At 40.1% G+C, this 18,559-nt stretch overlaps 1 protein-coding gene across 1 annotated transcript in view; it reads left to right on the top strand.

Moving 5' to 3' along the window:
* SKAP2 (src kinase associated phosphoprotein 2) overlaps positions 1-18,559 on the top strand; it is a 385,859-nt gene that overhangs the window by 38,293 nt on the left and 329,007 nt on the right. The window contains exon 2 of the mRNA XM_082259466.1: positions 16,263-16,368. Coding sequence (XP_082115592.1) covers positions 16,263-16,368 — 106 coding nt within the window. The remainder of the gene's footprint in view (positions 1-16,262; positions 16,369-18,559) is intronic.

Below are 18,559 nucleotides of genomic sequence, written 5' to 3'. Positions count from 1 at the left end.
TAAAAATTTTACACTGTCACTTTAATTTTATCTTTATTGCTATCATAAAAGATGGACAATATCCCTTGTGAAAGCATGAACCACAACAGGTCCTCCTTATGGAGAGATATGGGTTTTTTAGACCCCATACCTCTCCTCTGCCCTCAAAAGCACCTGATCAAATCAAGATCAGTTTGATCAGATGTTGTAAAATCTGGTAACAGCTTGTAAGCAACACAGATTCTGTCACCACAGAGAGGAGGTGGGTACAAACTTACCTTCCTCCCCTCTCAGTGCGGGGTGGTTCTGTACTCCTCAATTGCTCTTTAGAGCCTGGTACAAGCAGGTGGCGGGAGGGATGGAAGTTTCCTTGTCCTCAAAAAGTGATGGGGCCACTTGGATTTTTTGCAATAAGCGTATTTTGATTGGTTTGCACAAAAGTTATAACGTCTACTAACTACAGGAAAGATTTATGTCATTTTTATTGTTTTTTTTTTCTTACTAGTAATAGCGGCGATCTGTGATTTTTTGTGGAATTGCGGCGGACGGATCGGACCCCTAACTGACATTTTTGACACTTTTGGGGGTACCAGTGACATTAGTACAGCAATCAGTGCTAAAAATATGTACTGTTACTGTAATAATGACACTGGCGGGAAGGGGTTAACAGTATAGGTGATCAAGGGGTTAAATGTGACCCTAGGTGAGTGATTTTAACTGTGGGGGGTGTGGCTTCTGAGATGACCATAGAGACATGTGATCCTATATAAAAGGATCACAGGCGCCAGGTGTGCACTGCGTGCGTGAATCATGCTCCGTGTCCTGAGTGGACGGGCAATCTTCTGGGACCTGTGACGTGTCCCAGAAGATTGCAGGGAGGCAGGGGGAGAGGAGAACTTCCGCTCGAGCTGCCTAGGAGGCCCAAGCGGAAGTGGGAGCAGGTACCTGTCAAAAGGAGGTACCCGCTCCCTCCCCAAAAAAATGACATGCCAAATGTGGCATGTCAGGAGGCCTTAAAGCGAAAGTTCAACTTTTGAGTATAACTCCGCTTTAAAAAGGCAAAATTTCTTTAAACAACATGTCTGAAGGATGACCTTAACTTGCCTGTAAAGTGATGCATGTGTACACAAGTTACTAGCTATGGGGAGAACCTCTCGGGTAATCTAGGATGGAAAAGGACCTGGGGGTCCTAGTAGATGACAGGCTCAGCAATTGCATGCAATGCCAGGCTGCTGCAAGCAAAGCAAACAGAATATTGGCATGCATTAAAAAGGGGATTCAATCCAGAGTTAAAATTATAATTTCCCCACTCTACAAGACTCTGGTCCAGCCGCGTCTTGAGAATGCTGTCCAGTTCTGGGCACCAGTCTATAGAAATTATGTGCTGGAACTGGAGAGAGTCCAGAGGAGGGCAACAAAGATAATAAAGGGACTGGAGGACCTCAGCTATGGGGAAAGACTACAAGCATTGAACTTATTGTCTCTGGAGAGGAGACTCTTGAGAGAGGATATGATATCAATGTACAAATACTGTACTGGCGACCCTAGCATAGGGAAAAAACATTTCCGTTCCCTTAATTTATACCAGAAATTATGCTAGATGAGGGTCTGGTATACAGTAGATGGTAATGGGGCCTCCCACAAAAAAATGGTGTGGGATTCCCCTTAAAAATACATATGAGATCCTTATCCTTGATGAGGGCCTGGTATAGATGTCAACAGGGACTGCATGTGAAAAATAAAGGCATGGATCCCCACAAATTCCACACTAATGGTATGAATTTTAGTGGTTGAGATTACAAATATAAATACAAGATGAAAAAAAGCCTGAGTACTCAATCTCAAAAAAATGTAAACTGTAAAAAAAAAAAAATCCTAATAAAGTTCCACAATGTACATACTTCATCAATTGAATCATCCAATGATACAGATCTATCTCAGCCATGATGAATGATACCCACTGACCCGATGAAAGAAACAAATTCTCCCAGACACAATTTTCTTCTGGAGCTCTTTCGCACCAAATCTGTCGCACCATTGCTAACTCCATTTAGGGCGGATTAATATTTTTTAATTTGAACATTTTTTTTTCACATCTATTTTATTTACAGCATTCTAATAACATTGCTTAATTAGCTATTTTCAATATATCGAGCTCTACAAGTTTTTAAAGCAGAACTCCAGCAAAAAATACCAAGATGAAAATGAACAGAAAAAAAAAAATCCCAAAACTAGTTTATGCTGCAATTCACCTTCAATCCAGAGATTTCCCAGCATTACTGGTTTTCTGCCACTAGGAGTTCTCAGTCTGATGGCCAGCATCATTCAACCCATTCAGCCCAGGTCATCCTGGACTCTCCTCCAGCTGTGACTGGACAGTGAAAGGAGAAGCAGAACAGCAATGAGCTCATCTCTCTGTCACTCTGCTTTCTCTTTCCATCAACAATGCTTCTGGTTGCACATAAACTGGCTGGCTCTTTGTACTGCTTCTTCCTCCCACACTCCAACTCTGCTATATAGGGAGTGCAAGAGACTGATACCAGGTCAAATTTAGGTACTTATACTCCTTCCATTAGAAAGAATATCTATCTAGAGTTCATCTATAAGCTGCATTCCAAAAACCTCACCTTTTAAATCCCTAGCTGCATATACATTATATGGTCAAAAGTATTGGGACACCTGCCTTAACACGCACATGAAATTTAATGGCATCCCAGTCTTTTTCCGTAGGGTTCAATATTGAGTTGGCCCACCCTTTTCAGCTATAACCGCTTCAACTCTTCTGGGAAGGCTGTCCACAAGGTTTGATATTGTGTCTATGGGAATGTTTGACCATTCTTCCAGAAGTGCATTTGTGAGGTTAGGCACTGATGTGGATGAGAAGGCTTGGCTCGCAGTCTCCACTCTAATTCATCCCAAAGGTGTTCTATCATGTTTAGTTCAGGACTCTGTGCAGGTCAGTCAAATTTCTCCACCCTAAACTTCCTTCTCCATGTCTTTATGGACCTTGCTTTGTGCACTGGTCCAAATCATTTGTTGGAGTGGGGTTGTTTTTCAGGGGTTGGGCTTGGCCCCTTGAGTTGTCAGCATACCAAGACATTTTGGACAATTTCATGCTCCCAACTTTGTGGGAACAGTTTGGGGTTGGCCCCTTCCTTTTCCAACATGACTGCGCACCACTGCACAAAGCAAGGTTCATAAAGACATTGTGGAGGAACTTGATTGATTGCGAGTCAGACAGTCTTGTCCACATCAGCGCCTAACCTCACAAATGCGCTTCTGGAAGAATGGTCAAACATTCCCATAGACACACTACTACACCTTGTAGACAGCCTATCCAGAAGAGTTGAAGCAGGTATAGCAGCAAAGGGTGGGCCAACTCCATATTGAACCCTACAGACTAAGACTGGGATGACATTAAAGTTCATGTGCGTGTAAAGGCAGGTGTCCCAATACTTTTGACAATATAGTGAATGTTGATGCCTGAGTATTCATCTTCATATAAACCCATACATAAAGCATATGCAGTTTATCTAAGCAGTTAAGATTGTCTGATGTGATCATCCTATTTCATTCTAAAGCATTTTCCTATGCTCTCTTTTACCCAAGTGCTTGCGGTACATTTTATCTCTCTTTTCACAAATCATTTCTCTCTGTAATTGACACTAAGTAATTTGTAAATGGTATGTTATCACTTATCTCTACTTGGATCCCTCTGCGCCTGTATTAACTGTTCCTTTAAGTATAGCAGTACATTTTCTCTCTGGAGGGAACTCAGAGCCAGTCAAGATTGGTAATGTAAACAGTAGCTAAACAAATAATGCTATCTATTTTCGGAAGGAATGTGGTGTTAACATTTTTTCCTTTTTTTTATGCTTATCTAAGCTAGACTTTCCTGGTCAACCTGGTTCCTGAGTTGTCTATCCTAGGGGCTCATTAATGCCAGCCCCATAGGGCAGTGTTGCCCATCACAGTCCCAACACCTAGACAAGGCCGTTTGCCCAATGTCCTATTCTTTCAGTGCACACCAATGTGTAATGTGCATTGGTGTCTGCTGAATAAAGTTTGACACATTACGTTTCTAAAGTGGATCTTCACTCATTTTTTTAAAGTTATCTTCATTACAATGACCACCTCATAGTGCATTAATAAATGGATATTATTATTTTTTTTATTATTTGAAAGTTCCTTTTTAAAAACTTTTGTGGTACTTCTGGTTCCTGCCGCCTAGGCAAGCAATGTCATTAGGATCTCCCGTTGATTCTTGGGATATCAGGTATATAATCGATCCCAGGAGTCTTCGGGCATCCTAAGCATCTAATAATGCGGTATTTTTTACCAGAAATGACGCGGCCAGGAGGAGTTGCTATAGAAACTTGTATACAATCTGGTTCCTGCGCTATGTGCTTACTGGGCATGCGTGAGAATCAGATGTGCAAGCTGGGTTGGGAAATGGACAAATTTCAGGAGGTAAACAGCACCGGATTTGGCTGCCCTTACTTAAGCCCCGTACGACACCCGATTGTCGGCCGAACGATCGGCCGTCTTTTGTCCAGTGCTGTCCTGTCGGTTGAAAAGTGCTAAAGACTGCACACGAATTTTGTCGGCCAACAACAGCCGACTGTAGAAGTGATGTCATGTGCTGGTTAACTTTCCGTGTGTTTTTTCTTCTCTGAGCATGCCCAGTCTTGCTCATCTGCTGTTTGTCAGCCGAATTCTGTACTGACTGAGGAACAATCGGCCGTTCTGGTGTTGGCCAACAAAAATTTTAAAGCCTGCACACCAGATTCTGTTCGGCCAAAAAGTCGCAGTCGGTTGTCGGAAGCATCATACTAACAAGCTGACAATCGGCCAATCGGACGTTGGCCGAATATTTACAGCCGACAATCGCTACGTGTGTACGGGCCTTTTGTATGGATGCCGGCACACTGCCGGTATGTGCTCATTTAGCACACAAATAAACGTGAAAACATTGCACTTTACTGTAAATGAAGTGCCTAATAACACAAATCACTCTATAAGGATAATGAGAGTGTTTTTATTAGAACTTATGGGGGAGATTTCCTAAAGCTGTAGAGTGCAGCTTCCAGGTTTTATTTTTAAAGCTTAATTGAACAAGCTGAAGTTGGAAGCTGATTGGCTACCATGTACAGCTGCACCAGATTCTGAGTCCTCCAGTGTTAGTAAATCAACTCCTATGTGATGAGACCAATGCTCCTCTTTAACCCCACTGGGGTTGATTTACTAAAACTGGAGAGTGCAGACTCTGGTGCAGCTCTGAATAGAAACCAATCAGCTTCCAGATTTTCTTCGTCAAATCTTAACTGAACAAGCTGAAGTTAGAAGTTGATTTACTGCCATACACAGCTGCACCAATGTTTGCACTCTCCAGTTTGAGTAAATCAACCCCATTGTATCTCACTAAACTGGATCACAATGCAATGCAGTGCATTACGTTGAATGAAATGTAATTTTGTGACATTTTAATAAAGTAAAAAAAATAAATAAGTAAATAACTAAGCTCATTGCACAGCCCCTGCACAACCCATACCAATGAGGCTACTGCTGTGAATGGGTCCTAAAACCTATTTCTGCTTTATGTAAATGAAGGCTAGCCTATTTTCATACAACTTGCATTCATAATTAAATGAATCTATGCCTTTACATAGAAGGGTAAACCAACAGATTCCGTTTAACTTAGCCCATCCCAGCAGTATATACTTACCTCCCTTTCAGTCCATCACTCCTCTGTTTAGCCGTTTGTAATTAAAGAGGAAGTAAACCCTCCTCTGTAACTTTTACCTATAGGTAAGCCTATGATAAGACTTACCTATAGGTACTGTAAATATCTCCTAAACATGTACCGTTTAGGAGATATTTACCTTAAATGCAGCCAGTGACGTCACTGGCGCATGCGCTCTGAAGGCCGCTGGTGCCGTTCCTTCAGAGCTCCGTGCCGTGACCATTGGCTCCCGCGTGCGCGGGAGTGATGTCACCGCTGCTCCGGCCAATCAGATGGCCGGATGCCGCGATTCCGGAAGACGGGCGACTGGACATGTCGCCCGTCATACAGGTAAGTGGACGGCACGGCGGGGGCTCGTTCTAAGGTAAGTATTTCAGAATGAGCTAGTATGCGATGCATACTAGCTCATTATGCGTTTCTCTTGCAGGTTGCAAAAAGAAAAAAACATTTTTTTTGGGGTTTACAACCTCTTTAAGTAAAGTCCGGTGTAAGCTGTGAGTTGCCAGAGTTGTAGCTTACACAGGGTAATTTTGTGATTGGCTCAGCCCTGTTAGTGATTCACGTGATCTTCCATACTTGGAAGTACAGAGAATTTCCTTTGGCTTCCAGGAAAGGAAAGGGAACAATATGCAAGATGTGGAAACCTTACAAGCGGACCTGAACAAAATAATGGGGTGGGCAACTACATGGCAGATGAGGTTTAATGTTGAAAAATGTAAGGTAATGCACTTGGGCGCCAGGTGAAACCTTCTGGAGCTGAAGTGGTTAATAGTGGCAACTTTTGTTTTATCTCTGTGTATCACCTGAGGCTAGTCACTTCAGTGGGTATATGTAAGGGTTTTTAACCATTTTAAGCATTCCATTTTTAATTGTTAAAATAGTATACAAATACAATACAAACACTTTTTCCTGAATAAGGACAACATTACCAGTCAGAATTTTATTTGATCCAATATGAAACGGGAAAAAAAAATGTCATCCTGAACCTTAGAATTTTCTCATTCATACGGCTGAAAACTAACATTGGTTTTTCCTCTTTAACCATTAGAAAATCAAACACTTAAAAAAAAAACAATTTTTTAAAAATGAAATTCTATTTTTGTATGACTAGCTTTAGTATCTATACTGTATATGGTGATGTTCTGTGATGCTGATAGATGCGACAGATATGTAGATTAATAAACCAGTTTTTTAACCAATCAACAATCATCATATTACATTCTCTTTCTATCTCTCTTCCCTAACAGCATGATTTTATATTAACATACTAATATTACAGATGTATCTCTGAAACCTAACCTTCATGTACAAACAATATGTGGTCAGAGTTTAAAAAGACTTTGACCCTTCAAAATACACTAAAGATTTTCATCAAAGAAAAAAGAACTTTCTTCCTTCCCTTTATTATATTTACTATAGAATGACAGGTCCACTTTACATTTCTGTTTTTAAATCCACTATATGTCCCTGACTTGAACCTTGTGCTTTTACTATGACAAGTCTGACATGATAGTAAGATAAATGACTAACTAATCTGTTAGTCATCTTTGCGCACATACTGTATCTTGTTTTGAAAATCCTCCTTTCTGAAGATCTGCATAACAGATTACTAGACATTCGAATTATGGTGTGTGAGTATATTAGTGTTTCACAATTTGCTAGTAAGAGGCTTTGTTGTGTTTTCTGTACAAACTTTAATGCTTCAAGCATCTTTGTCTAAAGCTGGCCATATACAGTATCTCACAAAAGTGAGTACACCCTTCACATTGTAAATATTTTATTATATCTTTTCATGTGACAACACTGAAGAAATGACACTTTGCTACACTGTAAAGTAGTGAGTGTACAGCTTGTATAACAGTGTAAATTTGCTGGCCCCTCAAAATAACTGAACACACAGCCAATAATGTCTAAACTGCTGGCAACAAAAGTGAGTACACCCCTAAGTGTAAATTTCCAAATTGAGACCAAAATGTCAATATTTTGTGTGGCCACTAATATTTTCCAGCACTGCCTTAACCCCCTTGGACATGGATTTCACCAGAGCTTCACAGGTTGCCACTGGAGTCCACTTCCACTCCTCCATTATGACATCACAGAGCTGGTGGATGTTAGAGACCTTGCGCTCCTCCACCTTTCGTTTGAGGATGCCCCACAGATGCTCAATAGGGATTAAGTCTGGAGACATGCTTGGCCATTCCATCACCTTAACCCTCAGCTTCTTTAGCAAGGCAGTGGTCATCCTGGAGGTGTGTCATACAGCTCTCTTTGCTCTGATAAGCATAAAGAACTCTGTGGGGCTCCACTAGCTTCACACTGCCACCCATTTTTCATAAATGGGATGGCCCCACATGAATATAGTGAATTGCAGTGCACCAAAGAGCAGATAAACATTTTTGTGCTCCATTATAAATAGTGTACTATGCATAGCGCCATAGTATAATGTTTATGGAAAACCACACACATTGTCTCCTTAGACTCAAAACTCAGAATATACAGTTCCATGGAAAAAAAATTAGTCTTTTAGCAGCATGCATGAATGGGTGTTGGGCATTTGATACTGCATTCCTGATCATTTACACCCCTGTCTTGGGGAAGGGTCTAATGCAGAGAGTGCTGAATAAGCTTCTACATCAAGGCAATCTGACACTAGCTGACACAAGGAGGAACTGACTAACAGTGACATCACCAGTGATCAGTGCTAATCATATACACCAGTGGTCCTCAACCCTTGTCCTCAGGGCCCACTAACAGGCCAGGTTTGCAAGATAACTGAAATACATCCCAGGTGATATAATTTGCTGCTCAGTGATTGCAGTATTCTAGTCTGCATCTCCCCAAGGTAATACTTAAAATCTGGCCTGTTAATGGGCCCTGAGGACCGGAGTTGAGGACCACTGATATACACTATTACTACTATGGACACTGGCTGGGAAGAGGTTAACATCTGGGGCAATCAAAGGTTAACTGCGTGCCTAACAATGTGTAAAGTGTTTACTGTGTGTATATGTGTGTATATATATATATATATATATATATATATTGCAATAATGTAGGTAAAGTGCAACACAGCAGGATACAAGTGCTAAGCAATCAGGTCGTTCCACCGGCCATATATAGAAAAATCCAAGAAATGGATTGCTGCACTATAAAATTTCTTCAAAAAAGTAAAATCATACAAAAAGTAACAAATAGTGTTCCATGATAACAGTTTCGGGCTACATAGATAACATCCTTCCTCAGAACAGAACACATCTAACAATGAGCCAATATTGCATAGCATATATAATCAAATAAGCACCTGGAATCAATTAATCAATCACATGCAAAGAAAACAATTAACAAACATCTGAAATGGTGAAAGCATGTAGAAAGCGATGGTTCAACAGATGTTCGATCTTCTCCACTCAAAAAAGATACGCTGCAAAAAAATACCTATGATTAAAATACAAAAATAATCCTACCATATTCATCTATCAACCCTAATAAAGAAAATGATACAAGTCAAAATCGGAAAATCGGAATTCAACCCATAAGGCTGTAACGTATTTAAACAATGTATCCAATATACTTCACGTTTTCTGAGGGTTACCTCCCTGTTACCCCCCTCGTCTATTTCTGTGTATACCATCTATTACCATGAATTTTGGTTGTGAAATAGAATGGCCCTTTTCCACAAAATGTGTAGCCAAAGAAAGTTATAAATCTACACCAGCATGTACATTGTTGGATAAAAAAAATGATATATAAATGCATTTTCAGTCATATCCATAAACAAATTAGCGTATGGGGGGGGGGGGGCACGTTAAATCCCATCGCTGCACCAATAAGCTGTAAAAAATAACTGTCTTTAAAAAAAAATAAAAAATTCTCTTTTAAGTCCATAGTTAATAATTCCAACAGGAACGAGATTTGCCTGGTGTTATAATTTTGGGAATGAACTAACAACCGCAGACAATCTTCAATTCCTAAATCATGGGAAATGACTGTATATAAATTGGCTACATCCCAAGGGACCAAAATGTATTCCGGGGAAATCATTATGTCTCTTATCCTACTCAAGAAATGCTGCATATCCCTAATATAGGAACGAGTATTTGAATTTAAAGGGGGTCAAACATCTATCTAGATATTTAGCAATAGGTGTAGTTACGGAATTTGTACTAGAAACTATTAGACGACCCGGAGGATATATATGGGATTCTGAGCATCTGGCCCGCACTGTAGCAGTAGAACTACAGTGTGTGGTCGACAAGTGGATAACAATAGACAGAAGTCAAATGCTTTATGAATACTAGAACCACTATCTGTTTTTTTTTTTTGTTAGTTGTTTCCCTGTTGCAGATCTTTTCTCACTTTCTGTCTGGTTAAAACAAACAGAAAGTTATGGGGAACTTCTCTGATGGAACCCCGGATAGCAGTAAAACCTGGTGGGGGTAAACCTTTCCCTATTCTATTCACTTTGGCTGTCTATATAACTGTTTACCTCGAGTTCAGCTTTAATAAATAACGGAATTATATTAAATTTTTTTAGCATTGCATGAACATATACAATAAAATATTTTACCACATCATATATATATATATATATATATATATATATATATATATATATATATAGTATATGTGTAATACAAAAACAGTTGTGCTCATAAGTTTACGTACCCTGGCAGAATTTATGATTTCTTGGCAATTTTTCAGAGAATATGAATGATAACACAAAAACTTTTCTTTCACTCATGGTTAGTGTTTGGCTGAAGCCATTTATTATCATTCGACTGTGTTTACTCTTTTTAAATCATAATGACAACAGAAACTACCCAAGAGACGCTGATCAAAATTCTACATACCCCAGTTCTTAATACCATGTATTGCCCCCTTTAACATCAATGACAGCTTAAAATCTTTTGTGGTATTTGTGGATGAGGTTCTTTATCTTCTCAGATAGTAAAGCTGCCCATTCTTCCTGGCAAAAAGCCTCCAGTTCCTGTAAATTCTTGGGCTGTCTTGCATGAACTGCACGTTTGAGATCTCCCCAGAATGGCTCAATGACATTGAGGTCAGAAGACTGAGAGTGCCGCTCCAGAACCTTCACTTTATTCTGCTGTAGCCAATGACAGGTTGACTTGGCCTTGTGTTTAGGATCATTGTCATGTTGGAATGTCCAAGTACGTCCCATGTGCAGCTTCCGGGCTGATGAATGCAAATTTTCCTCCAATATTTTTTGATAACATACTGCATTCATCTTGCCATCAATTCTGACCACATTTCCTGTGCCTTTGTAGCTCACACATCCCCAAAACATCAGAAATCCACCTCTGTGTTTTACAGTAGGAATGGTGTACCATTCACCATAGGCCTTGTTGACTCCTTTCCAAATGTAGAGTTTATGGTTGTGGCCAAAAAGCTTAGTTTTGGTCTCATCACTCCAAATGACTTTGTGCCAGAAGGTTTGAGGCTTGTCTCTGTGCTGTTTGTAGTATTGTAAGGGGGATACTTTGTGGCATTTGCATAGTAATGGCTTTCTTCTGGTGACTCGACCATGCAGCCCATCTACAACTACCTCCTTATTGTGCATCCTAAAACAACCACACAACATGTTTTCAGAGAGTCCTGTATTTCACCTGAAGTTATTTGTGGGTTTTTCTTTGTATCCCGAACAATTTTCCTGGCAGTTGTGGCTGAAATTTTAGTCTGTCTGCCTGACCGTGGTTTGGTTTCAACAGAACCCCTCATTTTCCACTTCTTGATTAGAGTTTGAACATTGGCATTATTAATTCCTTGGATATCTTGTTATATCCCTTTCCTGTTTTATACAGTTCAACTACCTTTTCCCACTGATCCTTTAATAATTCTTTTGCTTTTCCCGTGACTCAGAATCCAGAAACGTCAGTACAGTACTGGATGAAAGATGCAAGGGTCTGTCACAAGTCCAGAAACTCATTGACCTTTTATACACACACACTAATTACAAGCAAACAGATCACAGGTGAGGATGATTATCTTTAACAGCCATTCAAACTAGTGATCGACCGATATCGGTTTTTCGTTGCCGATACCGATACTGATATTTTAGCTAATGCATATCAGTATCGGCTGATATTGACCGATATTTTTGTACATTTAAAACATTTTTTTATTTTTTTGACAGGTACTTTAAACAGGTAGATTTAAAAAGAGTAAACACAGATTGATAATAAATGGCTTCAGCCAAACACTAACCATGAGTGAAAGAAAAGTTTTTATGTTATCATTCATACTCGCAGAAAAATGGCCAAGAAGTCATAAATTCTGTCAGGGTAAGTAAACCTATGAGCACAACTGTGCATACAGTATGTTACAAGGGGGTTACAGTACCGCAAGTGTAAACGCATAGTTTTTTGGGATCCACCTGGTCACTTGCATGTCCTGCCCACCCTCTTAAACTTTATAAATATATACATACAGTTTACAGTGTGTGTGTGTGTATATATATATATATATTGTATACTTTATATAACTGAACGTGCATGTTTTTTAGAGAAACCTTTTGTCTTGCACCCTGACTTTTACTGTAAAATTTTAGATCACTGATGATAAATAGTTTTGGAAAAGTAACAGAACAATGCAGTGTCATTGCCTGCAATGTTACAAAAATGTTTCCTCAAGAATGGTGCTTCCTAAAAGCCTTCTTACTTAACTGGAAAAGGTCATTTATCACCCGTGTCAAATTTTGTAGAAGTTTATTGAGGGTCCAGATTAACTGTGCAGGAGGATTATTGAAGTAGTACACTGAAAAATGAACCGCACAACCTATTCACTACACAAGGAAAGTCTTAAAACTGGTAATGAACTGTATAGGAAAGTAGAGTGCTCTGGTCTTCCCTTAGTACTTTTGTAAAAAAAAAAAAAAGCAACAGCAAATAAAGAAGAACATTGTCAAACATTATTATTATTATTATACAGGATTTATATAGCGCCAACAGTTTGCCCAGCGCTTTACAATATGAGGGAAGACAATACAGTTACAATACAGTTCAATACAGGAGGAATTAGAGGGCCCTGCTCGTTAAAGCTCTCCTCAAGAAGGGAGGGTCAAGTGAAACAAAAAGTAATAACTGTAAGCGGATGAGCTGATGGAGAAAATGAAAATACAGTTGTTAGGTGTGGGTAGGATAGGCTTCTCTGAAGAGGAGGGTTTTCAGAGAATGTCTAAAAGCTAATAGAGTAGGATATAGTAGGACAGATTGGGGTAAGGAGTTCCATAGGATTGGAGAAGCTCTGGAAAAGTCCTGGAGGTGAGCATGGGAGGAGGTGACGAGGGAGCTAGAGAGCAGGAGGTCTTGAGAGGAAAGAGATTGATTAGGTTGGTATTTTGAGACTAGGCTAGTTGTGGATGGCTTTGTAAGTTGTTGTTAGTATGTGGAATGTAATTTGTTGGCTGAGTGGAAGCCAGTGGAGGGATTGACAGAGAGGAGTAGCAGACACTGAGCGATTTGGTGAGGTGGATGAGTCTGGCAGCAGTGTATGTGATGGATTGAAGGGGGGATAGCCTATGTAAGGGTAAGCCAATGAGAAGGGAGTTGCAGTAGTCCAGGCGAGAGATGACCAGGGAGTGAGTTAAGAGCTTTGTTGTTTTATTGTTTAGAAAGGAGCGTATTTTGGAGATGTTGCGGAAGTTGAGGCGGCAAGATTTGGACAGTGATTGGATGTGGGGCTTAAAGGAGAGTTCAGAGTCCAGGACTACACCAAGGACCTTGGCATGTGGGGATGGGGTGACAGTTGTGTCATCGATTTTGACTGAGAGATCAGGGGAAGGGGCACGTGGTAGAAGAAAAATTGTAAGTTGGGTTTTGGATAGATTGAGTTTGAGGAAGTGCTGTGACATCCAGATAAATCTGCTAGTAAATTAGGGATATATGAGGAGACTGAGGGAGTGAGCTGAGGGGTAGAGAAATAGATTTGGGTGTCATCAGCTTAGAGATGGTATTGGAAGCCATGGGAGGCTATCAGCTGACCCAGAGAAGAGGTGTAGATAAAAATAGGAGAGGTCCAAGAACAGAACCTTGGGGGACCCCAACAGAGAAAGAAAGAGGAGAGCAGAAAGTAGAATTGTAAGTAACGCTAAAGGTCCGGTTGGATAAGTGGGAAGGAACCAGTGAAGAGTACAGTCACGGAGAACAAAGGCGTGGAGTTTTTTGAGGAGAAGGGGGTGGTCAACCATATCAAAGGCAACAGAAAGTTTAAGGAGTAGGAGTACAGAATAGTGTCCATTGGATTTGGCCGTTAGTAGAGTGTTTGTTAGTTTTAGGAGAGGAGTTTCTGTGGAGTGTTGACGAAATCCAGAATGAAGGGGATCAAGAAGGCTATTCTCGGCAAGGTGGTCGCTTAGTTGGTTGTAGACCAGATGTTCAAGGAGTTTGGATAAAAAGGGGAGCAAAGAAATAGGGCATAGGTTGTTAAGATTGGTTGGGTTCAGTGAGGGCTTTTTAACTTTGGGGCTGACTAGTGAATGTTTTAAAATTTAGAGAGTTGGGTAAGATGCCAGAATAGAGGGAGAGTTTGAAGATGTGGTTTAGAGTGTAGAATAGAGGCAAAGGGTGAACGTAGCATTAGCACGGGAACAGGATCCAGAGGGCAGGTGGTTAGCTGGATGTTAGAAAGTAGTTTTAGCAACCTCATCTATAGTGGTGGGGTTGAATGAGGCAAGTAATGATTGTACCTGTGGGCATGAAGTGTGAAGCGTGGAGGGTATCTGAACAGCAGAAAATCTCCTCACGAATTGTATTTTTTTTTTTCCACCTAAGCTGAGAACTAATACAATTTTAAATTTGATGACTGCTCCAGCTACTTTAGGTTCACTGAACAGATTTGATATTCCAGAATAAATTGTAGCTGTATAATTGGACCACCCTTTCTGCACCCTCCTTCATTCATAGAAAGTTGTACTATAGCTTTTTATAAATGAAAAATTATCTATGAATGGAGAATGGGAGGATACATAAAAGGTTTGCCTCCTCCATTCATATATCACTTTCCATTCATTTATGAAATTGCTGTATATAGCGTGAAACATGTCATACCAGAACTTGTTTCTTGTTATTTTAATAAAGGAAAAATATTTTGCATTTCTGTGTGTTGTATTCCTGTTGCTGATACAATCTGTTATCACTGGATCACAGCAGCAGAAGAAAGAGCTCCTACTAAAATAAGTCCATCTGGGAGGGGGGATCGTAGGGAAAATGTCCCTATACATTGGTGGTGGATAGTGGGAAGAAAGTCCCCCTTACAGTGGTGGTCAGAATGCCACGTTTGCAGTCATGCCACTGACTCTGCCAAGTTGCGTTGGACCTGGAACAATGCAACATGTTAGAGGTTAGTTAACCACAGCTCAAGGAACCTCTGAAGGAAGCCTGTTTGGGAATTGCTGGTCTAAACCATAACCAAATGTGTACATGCTACTGCCTTGCCTATCCCCTAAAACGAAACTTTAACTCAAAGGTGCTCATAAACCTAACCCTTAAAGCTGAACTCCAGGCACATGCAGGATACACAACTAATGCAGCTCTGAGTACATTAATCTATCCTTCGTTGTATTTTTATAAATGTAAATTTGAATTTGACTTTGTATCAGCCTCCTACGATCTATTATATAGTCAGTACAGCAGAGCTCAGAGAGGGAAAGTGAACAGCTCAAGGGGCCAGTCAGGTATGCTGGAGTGCAATAACCATGCATATAGCAGAAGAGGGAAATGTGACAGATAGATTAGCTCATAGGGTGCTGCTTATCCTTTCACTCTCCAGTAACAGAGGGGTTTATTTACAAAGGCTAGAGAGGGCAAAATGTGTCACAAATCTGCAGAGAAACCAATCAGCTTCCATGTTTTATTGCTAAAGCTTAATTAAACAAGCTGAGGTTAGAAGCTGATTGGTTTCTCTGCAGAATTCTAACACATTTTTCCTTCTCCAGCTTTTGTAAATAAACCCTAAAGTGAGGAACTGTAAGTGAAAGTGAAACTGCTGCAGAAAATCAGCAGGTCCCCTCCCCTGTAAAGCAGAGCTGTGCTTTACAGGGGAGCTGGATGAACAATCTTGAAGCAGGTAAAACAGTACCCATATATGTATTTTACCTGTTTATTAAGCTGTTTGTCTGGAGTTCAGCTTTAAATCCCTAGTTCCTATAAATACAGAAATAATGATGGCAATACAGTTCTATTACTTTGATATTGATGTCGACATAATAATGCAATATTCGTGCACTGCAATCCATGATACCTGAAAATGGTGTACTAAAAATGTTACAAATGAAAAAGTGCTGTTCCTAATATTGCGATAATAAATAAAAAATAAATAAATAAATAAATAAATAAATAAAGCTATCACACTGAAAGTTCCACCCCTTTTTCACTGAAAATGAGAATACCCAAGAAAAGAGGATAAAATTACACGTGGAATGTTTGTAGTGATACATTGAGATATTATATGAATTCAGGTCTCTATAATTTCTTATATTTCTTAGATATATATATATCTTTGTCTAATTTGACTTTTTCATTTCTAGAGTTGGAAACCTTTCTATCAGATGTGTTAAAAGGAGAAAATTTATCAAAGAAGGCAAAAGATAAGAAAGAGAGCCTGATAAAGAAAATTAAGGATGTTAAACTTAAGTAAGTACACCTGAATTAACAATCATTTAAAGCAATTATAAAGTCCAGTTTTTTTTCCCTAAAAAAATAACAAACATCTTCTACTTACCTCCTCTTCTCATGTTCCTCTTCTGCTCTCCTGGCCTGTCCCTACTGTTCAGTGCCCCCACAGTAAGCAGCTTGCTATGGGGGCACCCGAGCCGAGTCACAGCTCCCTGTGTCCATTCAGACATGGAGCCCTGCTCTTGCCCCGCCCCCTCTCTCCTGATTGGCTAGCTGACTTTGAATGACAGCAGTGGCAGCCAATGGCGGACAGCCGTTCAAGAATCTCGGACAGGTGAGACACTTGACATGGCTGGACAGAGAGGGACCTAAGGTACGTTTTAGAGGGGTAGAGGAGGCTGCTGCACACAGAAGGCTTTTTATTGTAATGTATAGATGCATTAAGATAAAAAACCTTCTGACTTTACAACTCCTTTAATTCACATTTTTTAAAATGTGAGCAAAATAAATTAGAAGGAAAACTATTTTATCAGTAGTGTATTGTTGCCAACGTTCCAAAAACATTTCTAGGGATACCTATTGCTGTTTGCCCAATTAAGATGGCCATGGTTCTTCAAGAGCCATATCATTAACGTATTTTTTACAGGCATTTATTTAGCACCTACAATTTATGCAGCACTTTACACACTACACATTTACATCATTGCACAATTTAATCATAACATACTGTATATAAAGGAAGGGTTATCATAATAAGTACAGAAACATAGCCAAGAAGGTATTGTTCATTAGTAAAATTATTTATCTATTGTTTATGCTAGTTACAACCAGCCTTTTTAAAGCGCAGAAACCCACCAACAAAATGTAATGCGGCAAAACTGCAAGGCAAATTAATAGACATACCTACATAGCAGGTATTAGCAAGGGCAACACATCTGTCCAGCAGCAGATTTCTTAACCACTTTACCACCGGAGGATTTTGCTGTCTTACGTCCAGGCCACTTTTTGCGATTCGGCACTGTGCGACTTTAACTGACAATTGCGCGGTCATGCGACGACGTACCCAAACTAAATTTACGTCCTTTTTTTCCCACAAACAGAGCTTTCTTTTGGTGGTATTTGATCACCTGTGCAATTTTTACTTTTTGCACTATAAACAAAAAAATAGCGTAAATTTTGAAAAAATAACAATATTTTTCACATTTTTTTATATGAAATTCCCCCCCAAAAAATGTAAAAATCTAAATTTTTTAAAATTTTTGGCCAATTTGTTTTCTGCTACCTATGTTTGGTAAAAAAAATTACAATAAGCGTATTTTGATTGGTTTGCGCAAAAGTTATTGCGCTTACTAACACAGGGAAAGATTTCTGTCATTTTTGGTGTTTTTTTTTTAACGAGTAATGGCAGCGATCTGCGATTTTTTTTTTGCGGGACTGCGACATTGCGGCGGACAAATCGGACCTTTGACTGACATTTTTGACACTTTTGGGGGTACCAGTGACATTACTGCAGTAATCAGTGCTATACATATGTACTGTTACTGTAAAAATGACACTGGCAGGGAAGGGGTTCATTTTATTGGAGAGGGAGGGGTTAATGTATGCCTGGTGCTTACTAACGTGTGTGGGGGGAGGTGACTGAGTGACACAAGGACAGATCGCAGGTTCAGCTATGCTGAACCCTGCAATCTGACCCTGTCTGTCACTTAGGAGATCCACCCGCTTTCTCCAGACTCGATTCCCCGACGATTGGGGAAGAGCGGCGGTGATCACCGCCGCTCCTCCCCTGGCCCGACTCCCGCTGTGACTGAATACAGCGGGGGCGAGCCTCCGGCGGCGCGCGCGCACTGCCCACAAGGGGAGGAGTCCAGCGACGTAGGTCTACGTCGCTGGACGGGAACGAGCCACTGTGCCACAGTAGAGGCACAGTGAGCGGGGGTAAAGTGGTTAAAGCTGTATTAAACCCAAAAGCAAACAGGAATTACATTGCAGCTTACCAATTCCTAGACGTGGCGGCTTCATTCCTTTTTTTTCTTTTAGGCTTTCTTATCTTTATTTTCAACTGGTTATCTGGCCAGTAAGTCTGTTGTTTTTCAAAAGAACAAGCTATCCTGCAGATGTAGCAGTTACAGGGGTGAAAAAAACCATTTAACACTGACAGGGGGGGGGGCATACAATGATCAGCTTTTATTTATTTATTCAAACCCTT

The sequence above is a fragment of the Pelophylax lessonae genome, assembly GCF_965119305.1.
Source record: "Pelophylax lessonae genome assembly, chromosome: 5".
Taxonomy (NCBI): Eukaryota; Metazoa; Chordata; class Amphibia; order Anura; family Ranidae; genus Pelophylax; species Pelophylax lessonae.
Note: the sequence above shows the minus strand (reverse complement) of the source record. Positions and strands in the feature narration are given on the sequence as shown.